This window comes from Phalacrocorax aristotelis, chromosome 24, assembly GCF_949628215.1.
Source record: "Phalacrocorax aristotelis chromosome 24, bGulAri2.1, whole genome shotgun sequence".
NCBI classification, from domain to species: domain Eukaryota; kingdom Metazoa; phylum Chordata; class Aves; order Suliformes; family Phalacrocoracidae; genus Phalacrocorax; species Phalacrocorax aristotelis.
In genome coordinates, this window is record NC_134299.1 from 3,455,598 (window position 1) to 3,472,411 (window position 16,814).

General features: G+C 44.7%; 1 protein-coding gene across 3 annotated transcripts in view; it reads left to right on the top strand.

Moving 5' to 3' along the window:
• XPO7 (exportin 7) overlaps positions 1 to 16,814 on the top strand; it is a 48,634-nt gene that overhangs the window by 2,180 nt on the left and 29,640 nt on the right. For all 3 annotated transcript variants that reach the window (XM_075074706.1, XM_075074707.1, XM_075074708.1), the window contains exon 2: positions 15,084 to 15,230. In XM_075074706.1, coding sequence (XP_074930807.1) covers positions 15,084 to 15,230 — 147 coding nt within the window. The remainder of the gene's footprint in view (positions 1 to 15,083; positions 15,231 to 16,814) is intronic.

Consider the following 16,814-nt stretch of genomic DNA (forward strand, 5'->3'; position numbering starts at 1 on the left):
AACACAAAAACATTTTTTAATAGACTGCATCTGTGCTGAAGTGGTTTACTTTACAATGCGGAGCAACAGTAAGGATAAAGACAAACTTCTAAGGCCATGATAAGAGAGAACATCACGTCCTCATCTTTAAGAAACAGGTATTATGCAAATTGTGAGCGAGCCCACCAGTTCTGTTGGTGGGAATTGTGTAGTCAAATCTGGCTGTGGTGCTGTCCTGTCGAGCAGCTCTTCAAGGGGGGACTGTTCAGTGTCTGGAAACAAAGGATGCAGTGATACTGATACAGGAGCAGGGAGAATCAGATGATTTTGTGTGACTGAAAAGATGACCTACGGTCTTAAAGCAAATTGCTGTACACCAACTTTTCCACTTCTCAAAAAGCTCATATGACCTTGTTTTCAGTTCATACTTCTGTCTGTTCCGAGTCTTGTAAGCATCACTTAAATGTGCTCACAGCAGAGACGGAGGAAAGCAGTGAAGATGTCATTGCAGTTAGCTTTGTGGGCAAATATGAGTCCCCTTCCCCTTCCCCCCCCTCCCTTGGAAACAGATTGATGTCATCTTTGTTTTTCATCTGCTTTTGTAGCCCCTTAGATGTTTCCCATGCTGCTGTCCTCAAATGGGATGCACTTGCTGAATGTGCATATTCCTGCAGGGGAATGTTTGTTCTAGGATAACGATCAATTCTGTGACTTTCTGTATTGAACATCTTCGATGTTCATTCAAGACAAGTTTCATCTGTCTTGAATTAAACAAAAAAAAATCACTGCACTGAATAAGAATTGTTGCTACTGCGATGTTTATTGCCTGTTCTCAGTAGCTTGACTCTGAGTTGAAATGAAGGAAGTTTTGGCCAGTGAGAGGTTACAAGACAGGTGCTGAGATGGCAACTTGTAATGGAAAAATAAGAAGTCTGGCATCTAAAAAGGAAATTGCATCCCTTTTTTTGCTTCCACACTATCTGATTTTTGGGTTCAGGACCGGGTTTTTCAAATCCCAGAGATTGGCACTGAGTTTTCCATCTTTTGAACTGTTAAATGAGCTGACAGCTCTTTGCTCCAGGCTGGAAAACTTCTGTGTTCGGAGCAGTCATGTGTTCGTGCAGGTTCACTTCTGCTGGAGCCTCCAGATGGACCAGGTGGGCTGCAGACAAGTGACTTCTTTTGCCTCCATGCAGTTATGGAGGAAGCTCGGTGGGAAAAAAAATTTTTAAAATCTCATAAAAGCGTGTTTGGGTGGGTGTTCTCGTGTCACGTCTGCCACGTGTTTGTCATCCACAGAAGTGGGTCACACTGTGTGAGCGTGAGGATGGACACGGGGATTTTCTCACTGGTGTTGGAGGCTCCTTCATGCCCTCCTCATGTGCCGAGAGGGACACGGGATTGTTTTTTTTCAAGACTCACTCCTAAGGCAATTCCTTCTCCATCCCGGATAGGACCCAAATCTGTTTGTTTATTTTTTTTTTTCCCATGCGTGTTTCTGTATTCTAAAGGACATTGTTTTGGCTCAAACACAATCTAATTTGGCTTTAAAAATCTATAACATTCAGCTTGCTCCAGAGGAAACCCTGGAGACTGAGATGCGTGTTTCCCATTTGATATCTCAGTAACCTTGCACTTGCTTGGTAAAAGAGTCACGATGTAGCCTGCTGCCCAACTACAAATTGCTTGGAATACTTTTCAGCTTGTTTTAGTTCAAGCTTTTACCTTCCGTGTGTCATTGGACTCGCTGAAAGCTTTAATTAAGGACTTCGGTTTATCTTGGAATAGCCCAAGGGAGTGCTCTGGACCTGGGGAGGGGGAAACACGGGTTTGACTGAAAATAAATAGAGCTGGCAGCATTTCTTTTGCAAATTAGGGGTTGGTTTTTCTGTGTTTTGGGTTTTTTTTAGAAAGTTATGTGCTTTTTTAAACTGCGCTGTTTGGATGCTCAGCACCAAAGTTGCAGAAGGTGTTCAGGGTTGGATTTCAGCTGAAAGGTGGAGGTACAGAGTTGCAGTTCAGTATCTCAAGATATCTGCAGCCGAACTTTGACATAAAAAAAAAGGGTTAAAAAAAAAAGTGGACCCTTCTTTTCAGCTCTGGGGACTCCACCATCAGCAATTTATTCCTTGTCCCCCAGCCGATATCTGGAGCATACTCTGGAGTCTTTTAGGTAGCAGGTAAGGTGTCCAATATGTAGCTACTGGTAGCAGACCCAGCCCAGTGTGCCTCTGCTCCAGATACTGGTGTTTTGAAGCAGTCCGAATGGGAAAGGAGAACGTGGAGGCTTCACTGTGGGTTTTTACGTTTGTTAGAGAGACCGGCTCGGGGTGAAATCCTGGCCTCATTGAAGCCTGTGGGATATTTTGTCACTCAGTTCAGTGAGCTGGAGCTGCTCTCTGTTTAGGTTACAATCCCATCTGTCAAAGTTCACCTGTGTATCTCAGAACTTCTGTATCACAAAGTTCAGTGTGAGCCGAGTGCCTGCTATGACCGTAAAAGACGGGCAGAGAGGAGCGGCCAGGTTGGGGCTGCGAGCGTGCTGTCAGATGGCTGGTCTCCTCTCCCTGTTTCAGTGACTGAGCTATGTTCCCTCGGGTAGCCAACGCTAATACAATTAAGGAGGATTTGTTCGTTTTAATCATTTTTAAGAGAACGCGGAATGCTGTGTAGCTTGAGAACTTTATTACTGTTAATAATGTCTCGTTGCCCTTGGTTTTAGGCAGTGCAGTGGTGTTTTACGAGTCTATAGGGCTCAGGTCTGCTAAAGCAAAGTTCAAGACATTACATTTTTACCACTTAAAATTGCTAGCAAAAAGTATAATTTTTGTCTTCCCGCTTCTAAGCTGTGGTTTCAACAAGGCATTTATGAGTAGCTTGCGATGCTTTTCCGGTGTTAGAGTTGTGTGGCTTAGTTGCAAAAGTCTAGGTTTTTGGTAAGAATAACCAGTGTTACCTGTGTCCGAGCTTACTCGTGTTTCTCCCAACTGAATTTTGCTGGTGCGTCTTTGGCCTTTGGTGCTGTAGCAATGCTGGTACCGCCTGTGAAGCCCCCTCTGCACGTCTTCAGCTTTGACTTGCAAGAAGGGTTTTGTTATTTCTTTGCTCATCTAACTTTGGCACAGCTGGCTCTTTTCTTGATAGCAGAGTCTTGGAAAAGACTACCCGGAACACTTTTTTTTTTTTAGTTTTCCGGTTGAGCCTGGTTGGTGGAACCTCTGGAAATGTAGGAGTCAAACACACCGAGGTGTTAACGTGATAAGGTGTTGCTCACAGCCTTCCTATCTCTGCAAGCCTTAAGTCAGAGCCTGCTGATGCGGCAGTTAGTGGGCGGTAGGACCTTTCTGGCTTGCTTTGGGTTCTCCGTGTTCTTGATTGTGCAAGAAATATAGACTTAGACCTTCTTAGAGGGAAGAGTTTTAATTAAATGCTTCTTGCACCTTTGAAGTCAGGCCAGACTGTAAAGGATCTGTTGCTCACTGAATTGGTGGTTGGTGTGGCCTCGTGCACGCAGTTGTTGATGATGGTGGTGTTCTTGGTGGTTATTTGTAGTATGTGTTAGTTCTAACTGTTAAAAGGTACTGTTGGAAGATAGTTGCTAAACCACCCAGAAAATATCTCGGCAGAAGCTTGGCACTTGTGCTTTTGTTTCTCATTAAGGACAAATCTGAAGTTTATACGTGGTCCCTGCTGACTCCCGTCATGGTTTGCCAGTGGAAAGCTGGTTGCCCTGGTGTGGTCAGGATCAGCTTTACGCTCTGGTGCTTGGCATCTTACTGGTAGCATACTTTGAATATTGGGTGATACAAGATCTCAATTATAAATGTGCTTTGATAGTCTGACCCTTCTCTTCCTTCTCTGCCTGCCTGTTGTCCTGCTCTGGAACTCGGAAGTAGTTTTCCAGGCTGAAAAATGCCCCACACTTGAAAAATAACACGCCACAGTTGAGTACTGTGAACAAAAAGTACTTTTTAGCAGCTCTGTGACAATTTAAATTAGTTTTGGGTGTGATTGGCGATTGATTTCACTGTGGAACGTGTTCTCCTGTGGTTTATAGCTGGTCTGGCTGTGTCTTCTGCAATTTTGCCTGTGCTGCAGGTGGGCACGGGGCAGGGGAGAGCACTGTGCCAGGACGTCCCTGCGTGCTGCATCATGTATTGTGCTGCAGTACCTGGAGCAGGAGCGCTGGTTAAACATTACGCTGTGTGCTCGCGGGGCTGCCTGGCTTACCAGGGCTTACCTGGTATGAGCCTTGCATATAAATCACCCAGCTTTAGAGCAAAAGAAGTTATGGTTTAGCACTAAGAGAAAAACACTTAATCTTTTAAGAGACTGCTTTCTCCCTCTTCCCCTTGTTTGAGATCATTCAAACTGCCTATATAGTGTAAGAGCACTTTCTGCTTGCAGCGTTTTGGTACTTTAAAGTGTAATTGTGGGTTTTTAGCTGAACTTTTAAAATGCAAGTTTACAGTTCTCCTTTTAACATTGTTCAGTGTTCTTGTATCATTTATTAATAACACAAGGACAAGAAAAATCAAACAAGAAGGTATTTACAAGAATCAGACAGGCAAATTGTACCCATACCTGCCTGTCTCAGCTGAGTACTTTGATAGTTTGAGCAGTGTCTTAATTTGATTTCTTGTAATGGAGAACTTTTGGTGGCTGGATGGATTCTGTAAAAGGAGATTTTTTTCTCTTTTCATTTTCCAAATGGGAACAGGGATGCATTGAAGACTTCTTTCCCACTTTAGCAGGTCAGAAAGAAAATCTATCACGCGTACCTATCGGTACAGGCAGCGGGAAGTGCAGGTAGGGTTGGTAGCAATTGCTTTCTTTTCTGTTTTTTATTTAATTTGTGGTGTTCTTATTCCATGCCTGGTTGGCACAGCACCCATTACTTGGCTCAGCTTGTGTTGACTGATTTGCACCAGCGCTGTTGCCGCTTTCCTTATGCTCATAACACACAAGTGCAAGGTGCCTTGGTGTCCTGACACCCCCTGCGGCCCTTGGGCAGAGAAAGCTGTGGGACTGGGACTGTCTGGCGCTAATAATTGCCTTTTTCCTTCCAACTGTAGGATTTAAAATAATGCCGTTCTAGGGATATTAAGATGATGTATAAGGCACAAAGGTTGTGAAGCATTTCATGGATGTTTCTGTGCTGCTCATTAACATCATATCTCTGTTTATAGCTGAAATGGGCTCTGGCCCTGTAACTCAGCAGTGAACAGGCTTTAACCTGCTCTTGCCTGGGTTTGTAGCTTTGGATTCCTGTCTCGAGATGGGAGAATATATTGGGAGGGAGAGAGCAATCCTGAGCTCTTTAACTTGAACTGAATCTGATGGGGCTGAGGGGTCAGGTCCACAAAAGCAGGTGGTTGAGAAATCTGAGCGTTTTAACACCTCTTGTCCTTTGTGGTCACAGCAGTGAGGACTCGTGCTATTGCAAGGGAAGGGTCAGAATTCCCGTCCCAGCTGACGGACTGTTTTCTGCTGCTCATGCAAGCCTTCTTGCTCCAGTCCGTCTACCTAGTGTCCAACAAATCTGATCATGATTAGGTAAGATCATCAGAAATATTTTCTTAGTTGAGAAATGTATCATTCAGTCTTTCTCTTGTAGCAGGATTATCGGCAAACTGTGTTTTCTCATGTGGTAAGATCAGTTTATAAAAGGAATGGCCACCATTCTCCTGCTAAATACCTCCACTTCAGGATCATCTTCAAGTCCATTCCCTCCTTTTTATCTACTGCCGGTAAAATGAGCTCTGCATCCATATACCCTGTGGACTCACAACTCCACATCCACAAAGGATTGATGCCTGTCCTGCAGTGGCACTTTCTGTAACATATGGTTCTTGAATGCACCTGTTATGCGCCTTATTCCACAGCCCATCATTCTGACTTAATTAATCCCTGTTTACTATTTCCCCATTGGGCAGGGGTGTTACTGCTGTTTCATCTAAGTGTTTTGGTTGAATTCCCATTTGAAAGCTTTGTGCCCTTGCATTGCCAGCTCGGAGTATTTGTGAACAGGGCGATTACAGGAGTTATAGTCCAAGGACATCGTACTGGAAAATACAGTTTCTGTTGTTTCTCTTCTAGCACTTGATAATATCTGTAACCTGCTCCAGTTTAACCAGTAAGCTGAAGGTGATTTGCAGTGCTTGGATTATTTTGGTGTTTCCAGGTGGTGAGTTTGAGCAGTCCTATATTAGTGTTAGTATTTGATACGATCAGAGGTGCCTCCAGAGTTTTCAGGATATTTGGAAGGCTTCTGTTTTCTTCTGAACCATCATCTCAGAGCACAGCTTTATGTCTCCCAACAAATTCACATGTCATACACCTGGTGCAGACCTGTTGGTGTGTGGGGCTTGGTTTTGAGTTGTGGTTTTTTGGGTAGTTGATTCCCATCTGGGTAAAACACTTGTTGCTCGCAGTGCCTTGATGGGTGGTATTGATTGGCGCACCTGAAGGTGGCTTGTTCTGCAAAACTAGTGCCCTGAAAGTTGTCTGTTATCTCTATTAGAGGAGATGAGATGCAGAAAACTGAAAGCCAGCTTGTTCACTGCAGCTAGCTTGACTAGGAGTGCAGTTGCCTTAGTTTTTCTCACCAGGCTCTGGTATCTGCCATGAGACTCCTTACCTTCTGTTCTGTGTCTTGAATACAGTGGGATGAGGCAATGCCAAAGGCTATTTTTTTGCCTTGTCTTAACCAAATGCAAAGCAAGCAGGGGGATCTGTGACCTCAAAAGCAGTTCTCAATTCATTCAGATCATTTTGTAAATGAGCTGTTCTTCCTAGAGTTCAAAGAAAAAATATTACTCACTTAAAACTATAAGAAGAATAGAAGGTGTGTAACTGCTTTTTCTGTGGCGCTCCAAAGTGGTGCCCCGCAGGGGCTATCCTGCTATCTAAACAAATCAGAAATAATCCCCCACAATGCTTACAGTACCATTTGGAGAAGAGTGTTGTTCCTTAGCTCCAGCTCACATCATGGGGTGGCAGTTCTTTGAGTCTGTCTGTCTGTACCTTACAGACCTGTGCTGGCAAAGAACTGTGGTGCCTGTTGCCTGATTTTTCTAGTTTTGAGACACAAAACATAGGCTGTCTCCTTCCAAAATAACCATCTAGGGTGTCGGGGCGTGTCTTTCAGACTAAATACCGAAAGTCTGATTCTGTTTGTTCCTTAGAACTGTGTTCACACCTAGAGGTAGCCAGGTTGTACTGTTAATCTTAATAATATGAAAACCACTTCTGTCTACTGTGGAAAATGCAACAACCTTGGTGCCTACCCAGCCTGTGTGCCCACACTACTGAAACGGGGAACGCTGATTTGCACAGCAGGACTCCTTTCTCTTTATACTATATTCTGTAGCTGTTATCAACAGGTAGAAGAGATTTTGAGAGGTTTGGCTCATCCAAACGATTGCAGATTTCCCGTCTCCATGTATCCAGCACCGTGTTGGTCCTCTGCGTGTGCGTTGCGCTTGCTGTTCCCTAATTTCCTGGTTGCAGCTCGTTAGGAAACGGCCAACCTTTGCCAAATGAAAAGCCCTGAGACGCACAAGGAACGTTCAGCTCTGAAAAAGAGGTTGGAAGCGTGCGACCGCTGAAGCAGTATATTAGCTGTGGTGTATAAATAAAAAGGCAGAGAGAAACAGGAGTGACTCATTCTCCCATTGTTGTAGCAAAGGTGTTGGTGCTGCTCCAGCCTCTCCTTTTCTTTAACCCTCAAAAGCGGAGGAGCACCTGCTTGCTGCAGTTACCAGGCCCACTGTGCCGCTGTCCTTGCCCGGGGCCTTGCTGAGTCCTCCCACCGGGAGAGAGGCCTTTCTTGGGGCAGAATTCAGTAATTCACCCATTGTATCGCTGGGGATCTCTCATTACTGCTTTAGCAGCATCAGTGAGGATTGAACTCAGGAGTGGTTGTCTTTAAGTTTAATAGAAATCTGTCATGGTATAAAGGCAGTTTCTTCAAAACAGGATGTGATTTATTGTTCCAGAATTTAGCTAACTTTTAAATATTTTTTTTAAAAATAAGACAAGTGGATTTTTTTCAGCATCACCTTTCCTCAGGTATGGCTGGCAGACTTCCCACACAAGAAATAGCTGCTATAGTCTCCAGCCATGTGCATCTTCCCAGCCTGCTGTTTTTTCCTCCATCGACGGTCTAATCCCTGTCAACGCCAGGAGCTGGGTGCCTTGGGCCATTGTATCTCTGTTATTGTTTCACTTTTCCCGTGTGTTCTAAAACAGACCTCCCCTTGTAACTGAATTATGCATTCAGGTGAGTAACACGGCACAATTACATGTAGTGTTCAGAGAAGATAATAGCTATGCGACCATTTTTCCATGGGAGTCAGACCTGCCAGTTAGCAGTTAGAGTTGTGTTGCATGAATAAAGTGCAAACCCAGAACATGGTCAAGGTGAAATAAACACTTCCAGTTGGCTGGTGCTGAAAGCAGGAATGACTCCCATTTTCCCTGCATCTGTTTCATTCTTTAAAAAAAAAAAAAATAGATCTGATGTACTGTCAGACCTCTTTTTAATTTATTTTGTGGCTGTTGGTATATGTGCATGGATTCTGCAAGTCCTGATGATGCAGAAAAGTGGAGGTTTCTTCTGGAGACATTAGCCCTCGATCTGTTCTCAGTGCCACTGGCCTCTGAGCTATAATTAACTTGAAGACGTGCCCTGTGTTAGAAAGCCAAACGTTACCTTGTCTTTTCCCTCATTTCTTAGCAGATAGCTAAACAAATGGCTGTCCTTAGAGCTAAGCCTTGATAAAATTGCGCACTAATATTTATTTGCACACCGTTATAATACTGCAGAGTTTCTTGGCGATTTCAGCACCCGCTAAGGGCCTCGTGTCCTTCCTCGTTAAACCCTTTGGGGTAGAAACTGCCCTGGGTACCGTATGAGGTGGTATGTCGTCAGTAATAAGCTCTGGGAAGCATTTCTGTTAATTCACCGTGTTTCTGCGGGGTGGTTGTGGAGCCGCTCTAACGCGTTGCACAGTGACATGGCGGGGCTGAATCCTGAAGGCAGCCCCGTTCTGTCTGGGCTTGAAGGCCGTTCATCTTGGAGAGAGAAATGAGAGCTCTTTATTGATTCCCTGAGAGGTGCGGGGAGGTGCCTGAAAATACTACTGCAATAAATAATTTTGAGATGTGCTGGAAGGGTGAAGGTGGGTTTGCTTTCTCTGTTATTAGTAGGGTAAATGGAGATGGGCAATTTGTTGTTCAGATAGATTCTCTTAACAAATGAGGGTGAGGAGCCATGAGACCTTGATTTTTACAGCTATGAGTACTTATAAAGTGCATCATCCTGGTCCTTGGCAGTTAATAGTTGCATCGTTCAGCTTAAAAGCTTTTTTATTTTTGGTTGAAATACCTGACATTCATCAGATGACCTGAGGCATTCTCTGAGCCTTAGTCACTTAAAGCACGCAGGGCCCTCTGACTCCTGCGATGCATCTTCTTTGCACGGTTGCATTCCTTAAAACCGCAGTGTTTCAGAGCCCTGACTGCATGCTGCATCTTCTTCCCCCCTGTTTTGGCTTAAAGTCATCGAGCAGTTGAGGAAAGCTAGCTAATGTCTGCAGCTTTGAAGAGCAGAAGCCGACCCACGCTGCGCAGCTCTGATGCCCGGTGCCGGCGCGGGACTGAAGGCGAGGCTTCAGGTGCTGTGTTAAGAGAAGCGCGTGCTGCATCTCGCATTACTTGATTTAACAGCGTGTGTGCTAGGGGTGCGCGTGCTTGCTGACAGATATAGAAGTCGATATTCCTTAGACGTAAGATGTTCAAGCAAAAGGCAAAATAGACGCTGGTCTCCTCCCACCGCCGTGATGCCACGTCCTGGAGGTACACGTATAACTTTTCTTCTGGGGCCTGTTGCATGCTCGTAGTGAGCAAGGACATAAACATCTCATTGCCTGCCCTGCGGTTGCCCGGCGCTTGCAAAGTCTGACTTTGATTATAACATATGGAGGAATCGGTTGGGGGATATTAAAATGGATGAATGTGCTTGGGACAAAAATAACCGTATTAAACATGTTGCAGGATCTCTGGCTCAGGGAGTCGGTAACCATAAGGCAGGAGGAAGGAATGTCTTGGAAACAATGTGTGCCTGGAGGATTTACAGCAACGCACATCCTTCAGGAGAGGAACCACCAGGCAGCAGAAAAGTTTGGATTGATCTTGTTAAGCCAAACGCTCCATTTTAGATGTCTGAATCTGTGGGGTTATTGCTTGCCTGCGCCCCCCACCCCCGAGGGGTCGGGGCTGGCTGCGTACGCTCCTGCTTACTTTCTGGCTCTGCCATCTTGAGTACGCCGAGCACAGCGTGCGTTTCCTCAATTTTCTGAAATGGGAACTGTCAGCGTGGCAAAGTCAAACTATTGAACTAAACCTGCCTAGAGCTTATTGCAGCCCTTGGATGTAAAAAGCGTTGCTTAAGCAACCATGTAATATAGGATCAATTCCACAGCCATCCCCCAGGGACTGCTTTTAGGTAGCTGTTACTTTCCTTGTAGTATTTATCATTTAAAAGATGATCACACACTGTTTATCTTCACCATGGGGAAAACACTGAACAGTGATGAGTTTTATTTGTAGCTTGTAGTATAAGTGAGATTGATAGGTTGGGTTTTTTTTTCCTGTGGTTTGAGCTTCACAGCTGCTCTCAGTGGACAAACATCTGAGGCCAAGATTGTACAAAGGGGGTGCCATATACAGAGGAAAACTCATTTCTTCCCGGTGTTTGGTATTATTAAAGAAAGAAGCAATAACGTGATGGGAATCCATCGTATGAGGCTGATGGATCAGCAATTCCTGCTCAGGACTGTGCAGCCTGCGGTGGAGAGAGCTTCAGTCCATGCAGAGCCCCCTGACGCTCTGTAGGATATTGGTCTGCAGCAAAACTTCGCTTGGAGCTTGTCGCTGTTGGGGGGGAAAGAGGGGGGTGGAAGCTTTGCTAATCATTTGCCAAGTTTGCTGGTCTATGATAAATAGACTTTCCCTTGTTGGAAAAAACACTTCTGCCTACAAAACAGTGGAGTCGGAGTCAATTGTAGGGTGAGTTGCGCTATCCCCTGGTGCTTTGCAGTGTCGGGCTGACCTTCAGGTTGGTTCAAAAATGTGATACTGTTCCGGTTTGGGTTTTTTTTTCCCTAGGGACATGAACTTACTCAGCTTGTGTTTGGAAAAAAAATAAATTGTGGAAGGCTTGTAGACATTGTCACAATGAGATGTCATGCCTGGAAAGCTGGATTCAGAAGAACACTGAGATAAGATGCAGATTTCAATTAATAGGCATTAATTGCCCCACTTTATTGGAGGGAAAAAGCACAGGTGTTGTTTGGGTCTTGGCTTTGCAGGGGAAAGAAAAAAAATGTGTGTGCACATAGGAGGAAAAGTGATGGTTGTCCATGCGGAGCTTGGAGTCGAGAGGTGACAGTGGCAGCGTAGGCTTTTCAGAATGCATTTGAGACCCCTAACTGGGAGATGACTGGTGTTCCAGGTTGTCCTTTAGCCTTCGTAGTATGACGTAGGAGAGAAATCTGACCATGTGGGGTTTTTTTTTGTTACTGCATGAAGTACTTTGGGCGGACTAGTATGCGTTAATAGGATATGGTACATGCAACTGTAGAGAAATCCTGGGATTTCAGTGCCATCGTGCGAGGAGAAGATAAGAGCGATTCGGAAGGCTGGGAGCCGGTGAGGGAGGAGGTGTTTGACACTTGGGGGGCTCTCCTGTGACTCAACAGTTGTTCTCCTAAAATGCCATCCCAGCTGCTGCCCCATGGCTGCAGAGTCCCCGTTGGCTCCCTGCTACCCGGAGCCCTCATCGACGCCTCATTGCCTTCCCCAGGTGCAAAGGACTAGTTTCTTCTTTTTACAAAGCGTTTTTGGAGCCGGTCATTCTCAAAGGAGCGATGAACACAAGTTTTGGTTAGTTGTATTTGTGCCTTTAGTGCTATTTTTGTTCTCGGCTCACTGACCACATACCTTTCTGTCCTGTAATGCAGCCCACGCGTGCAGCACTAGCAGGATGCGAGAGCGTCCCCCTGTTCTGAATACTCTGCTGTCTCATGCTTTAGTCCTTATCTGGAACGTGCAGAGGTCTTGCCCTGCATAATCGTTACACTATATGTGGTGGGTTTTTTTTATCTTGATTGCAAGAGTAGGTATTGCCCAGTGTCTGTAGTGAAATAATCCCCACCTACTTGCTGCCCCTTATGTCTGAACATCTCTGACTCTGGAAGCTGGGTGCTGGAGTAAGGCTAGCCTGATTTCTACCCTGTTGGCAGAGAGGAGGGGAATGCCACTACCCTCATCATGGCAATATTAAAATGTGCTGAAAACTTAATGTTGCAAACCCGGATTGCAGTGTCGGGGCAGCTCAGCTGCTCTGCCTGTCTGTGTGATGGATGATCGAGTTAGGGCACAAGAGGAGGAAAGAAAATTATTGGTGAGACAATCCTAAAAATGACGCATCAAGGTTTTTCATCAGAGAAGTTTATTTGGTTGGATTACAGCTTACCACAAATGGTTTTTTTAGATATTTGAGCGCATTAAATTAAAAAATAAAAATGACCGTTCACAAATGTGAAATAACATGAAAACTCCCAAGTTGGGACATCGGCTTTCCCTCTGAGTTGCCCTCAGGCTTTGGTGCTGTGCCCCAAAATACTCTCCAGCCTGCTCTGCAGCTGCGTATCTGGGGATACCGTGAGGAAGAAGGATCGAGTGAACTTCAGCTTGAGGATTGCCTGGACAGAGCCACTCGGGACAGCCGACATGGCACAAGAAGAGACAAGATATTAAAAATATGTTTAGAACCTGGTGTGGATGCTTGGCTTAATCTAACATGAATAGAGTGCGTTTTTACTCCCCATGGAGGTGCTGGATTCACACTCCTGGATAATTTGGACTAGATTTTCCATGTGTGGTTTTTTTTTCCACAGGAAAACTGTGTTTAAATGACCGCAGTGTCATTAATGGGCCATTTAACAGTGATCTGACCTTGTGTGCCGTATCTCTTGGGCAGCAGACAGGCAATTTAGTTGGTCTGGTTGGCTTTTTGGAGTTATTTTGTTTGAGTCCCGGAGGTCATGTGTTTCCTCTGGCTCCGAGGGAGTTAACTAACTGTAATCTGCAAGAAGGCTGGCACGGATCACGCAGTGCACGCAAACAAGGGTGTTTTGTCCTGGCGAGTGTCGCACAAAAGGAGCCGCCGTTATTGCCACCGAGCCCCAAAAAGTCGCAGGGAATTAGCGTTTCTTGGAGGTGTAAAGAAAGCTGACTGTAGGGAAACCCCATTCCTGAGCTTCTCGAAGAATTAATGCCCAGTGATGTTAAACTTTTAAAATAAAAAAAGGTACTTTTTTTTCCAAAATGGTAAACCATGTTCATCAGTTCGGTGTGGGACCATGGGCTGCAATTCGTCACTGCCATGCCGGCGTGGGGGAGCCGGGCTGAGCCGCTTCCCGAGGATTCGGTCCATCGTACGCACGCGGACCGAAGGGTCGTGGCAGCTTTTCAAATTGATAAATGGTCACGAGGATTTTGGATAAAATGGTATTTTGTCCTTGGGCTGCAGGTGACGCACATAAACGGGCACCTTCCTGTATGTAGAATTTGCCAGTTGATTTTAAATAACTGAAAGAGGGTTTGTGATGTGAAATGACAGGTACTGACAACTGCTTAAGCATAGTTAATATGGATTATAATAGTTTGTGGTTAATAGTGGTTTGTATTAGGTTATTTTTATTAGGTTATTTAGGTTTTTGAGGCTTTTCTGAGTGGAGCTTAAGTCTGTGTTTTGGCTTTCTCAAAAACAAAACTGTATGTTGAATTGCTGTCTGGCACTTGGCAAAGTTCTCTAATTTCTCTAACATAGTGAAGCTGTCAGGGCAACGTTTTCCAGGAGGTTGTTACATTTTTCAGAAATAAATCAGATTCTGGAATGTGGTACAGGGGAAGAGAATTTTTGCAGAGGGTCCCTCTGTGTTTCTTCTGACACGGTCTTTTCTGACGATCCTCTCGGCAACAGAGCATCAAAAGCATGGAATCGCTGCGCTGGCGCATAAGCAAGCGTTGAGGTGTGCGCCGATGCGGGGCGTGAATCTGTCGGCTGACCCTGTCGGTAACGTGGCTTTTGCATAACAATGTCTTCTCTAAAAATAAATTAGGCAACTGAATGCTGTCCTTCCTGTTACAAGTGCATAAAAGCACAACAGTTATGGAATGCTTGTAATGATTTTCCCCTGGAAATACAGAATGTAGGCCTAAAGCAGCTGAAAATACCTGCTTATTAATCTGGCAGTAAGAACCTGAGGGAATATTTATATCCATCTGTGAAGCCACTTTTTGACTAGGGCACCTAAGATTTTGCTGGGGGAAACCATCTGCCTGGATCACAGTTTATGGCAAATATTTTCCAGTTGTTTGAGCACACAGAATCTGCCTGGTAGTTTTATTTCCCTTCGAACGCATTCACAGAGACTCTGCTCAGAGGCATCCATCCCATTCTTCATTTGCTCTGTTCCACTTTCGCTATTTTTGGCATGTGTAATGTAGAAGATTTAACGTGAGATCTTCCAGCATCCTGGGATGCTGAAGTCTGTTACGGTGCCCTGCAGAGGGGATATAAACCAAGATTGTGAGGGGTTTGATTCTATATAACATAGAAGCTAGATGTGAGAATGTTTTTTGTTATTTAAAATGGGCAGGTTGGGATTATCGCCATTAGAGCACAAGCTGTAAGAGGTTTTCCAGACCCCATCAGCCGCACAGCATGGTGCATTCAGGCTGGGCGAGCGCCGACCCTGGGAGCGGGTGTCCGAGCTCAGGTAAAAAAATGGTGAGAGAGGGGAGGCAATGTGGTACTTTGTCAGGTGTAAGAGGTAGCTGTGAAACTTCCATACAGGTAATCTAGCAGGTTAAATGCATTTAGTTGATGGAAGAACAATTTTCCTTCCTTTGCGCAAACAGTGAAGTTATATACGTGTGTATGTGTGCGTACGTATAACCTGGGTTAAACTGCTGCGTAACTAAACTGTAAAACCTCTTGTTTCTAACTGATTTGTTTTCCTGTGTTCCAGAGCCTAGCCCAGCTAGAGAACCTGTGCAAGCAGCTGTATGAGACCACGGACACTGCAACACGGCTCCAGGCAGAGAAAGCCTTGGTTGAGTTCACCAACAGTCCAGACTGCCTGAGCAAGTGCCAGCTTCTTCTAGAAAGAGGGAGTGTATGTAAAAGAGCATAACTGCCCCAAATCTATCTTGGTATTTTGGGTATTGATGAGGGAAAGAGCCCCGAGGTCTGGTATGCAGTGTTTATAGTCCATACCTGGTATGCTGTCACATATCTCTGTTTGTGGGTGGCCTCTGCCAAAGAAAGCATTGGCTCTGATGGCTGGTTATTCTGCTGCGGTGGCTACTACGAACGGCTGTCAGTTCTGACGTCTTGTGGGCCTTGCTGCGTTCTTCGCAGGCTACCACCCAGACACGTCAAGCTTTAAGTTGAAAACGTTGTTATGGCAGTGGTATTTCATGGTCTGTGGGAAGCTCTGCCGTCTCCAAAGGCTTTGGGGAGAAAATGGTGTGTGCGCAGAGGTTTGTAGGGGGTAAAACAAGCAGTGTTTCTTCTGGAATGTTTCCTTGGAAAATTGCCCCTGCTATAGTGTTGGCTTAATAATCCAGCAGTTAAAAACAGGGAAAATTAGATCATGTGCTTTAGAATTAGTGTTACAGAAAGGATGTAAAATATGCCAGCAGTAAATCCCGCCTGACTTTTTTAGCTTTCTTCTTTTAAGGTGGCCATTTGGTTTTTACTTTGTATCAGCACAATTAATGTTTAAAACGGCTTTGCCACATGATCTTCCAAGATTTGACTTTTGGCAGAATGTGCGTCCAGCTTTCATGTCTATCAGATTGGAGCCTAGGAAACACGAAACAGCCTGCTGTAGAGAGTTAAGTCCTCGGGAGGGGGAGAAGAGTGACGCTTAACAGGCTTAGCAAACTTACACAAAGCAAATTATTTAACTTATAGTTAAATTGGAAGTCCAGTGAATTCAAAATGAACTGATTTGATGTTCTTCTGGTGGGAACTAGTAACTGGTTTACCTGAGGACAATTTTTCCTTTGTTAAGGAAAGCTCCTAAAGCCCAGTTTTATTCTCAGCATGTGACCCATCGCCTCTCTGACCCTTGCCAGAGGGTTGTGGGGTTTTTTTGTTCACTCTGGGATCTGACTCACTTTATACCCGACTGTCCTTGGGAATACTGGAATAAATAGGTTCCCTGCATTTTGGATACTGAGCTTTCTACAGCGCTCTATATTACAGAAATCGGCATGCAAAATTACAGTTCCCTGGCTGTAATTTATGGAATTGGGTGCAGCCAGGGGTTTTAGGTGGTTGAAAGCCATCATTCGTGTCCCTGAATTAGGTTGCAGTTCAGTGGTCCGCGTGCTGCTCTGTAAGAAATAAATTTTAACCTGTATTTAGTAGTCAAGTGGAAGTTGTAAGTGCTTCTTAATGTATAGTAATGTATTCCTGCGGCTCCGAGGGCTAATGGTCTCTTTCAGGCACGGCGTTGAAGCTAACTTCGTGCAGTTTGACTATGTTTGCAGTTTTTCTTCTGCCTTCAGTGGTGGTTCCGTTGCCTTCTGTTCTTCAAAAGCTTTTCCTTTCTTTCTGAAACACTTGCTTCAAGTATTTTGTTTCCTTTAGTGTCTATAAAAACATAAAATAAATACTATGTAGAGTATTTAGACTTACCAATTAAATTAATGCTCTAAACTCAGCTTTCCAGAGAACAATTAGCTTACAA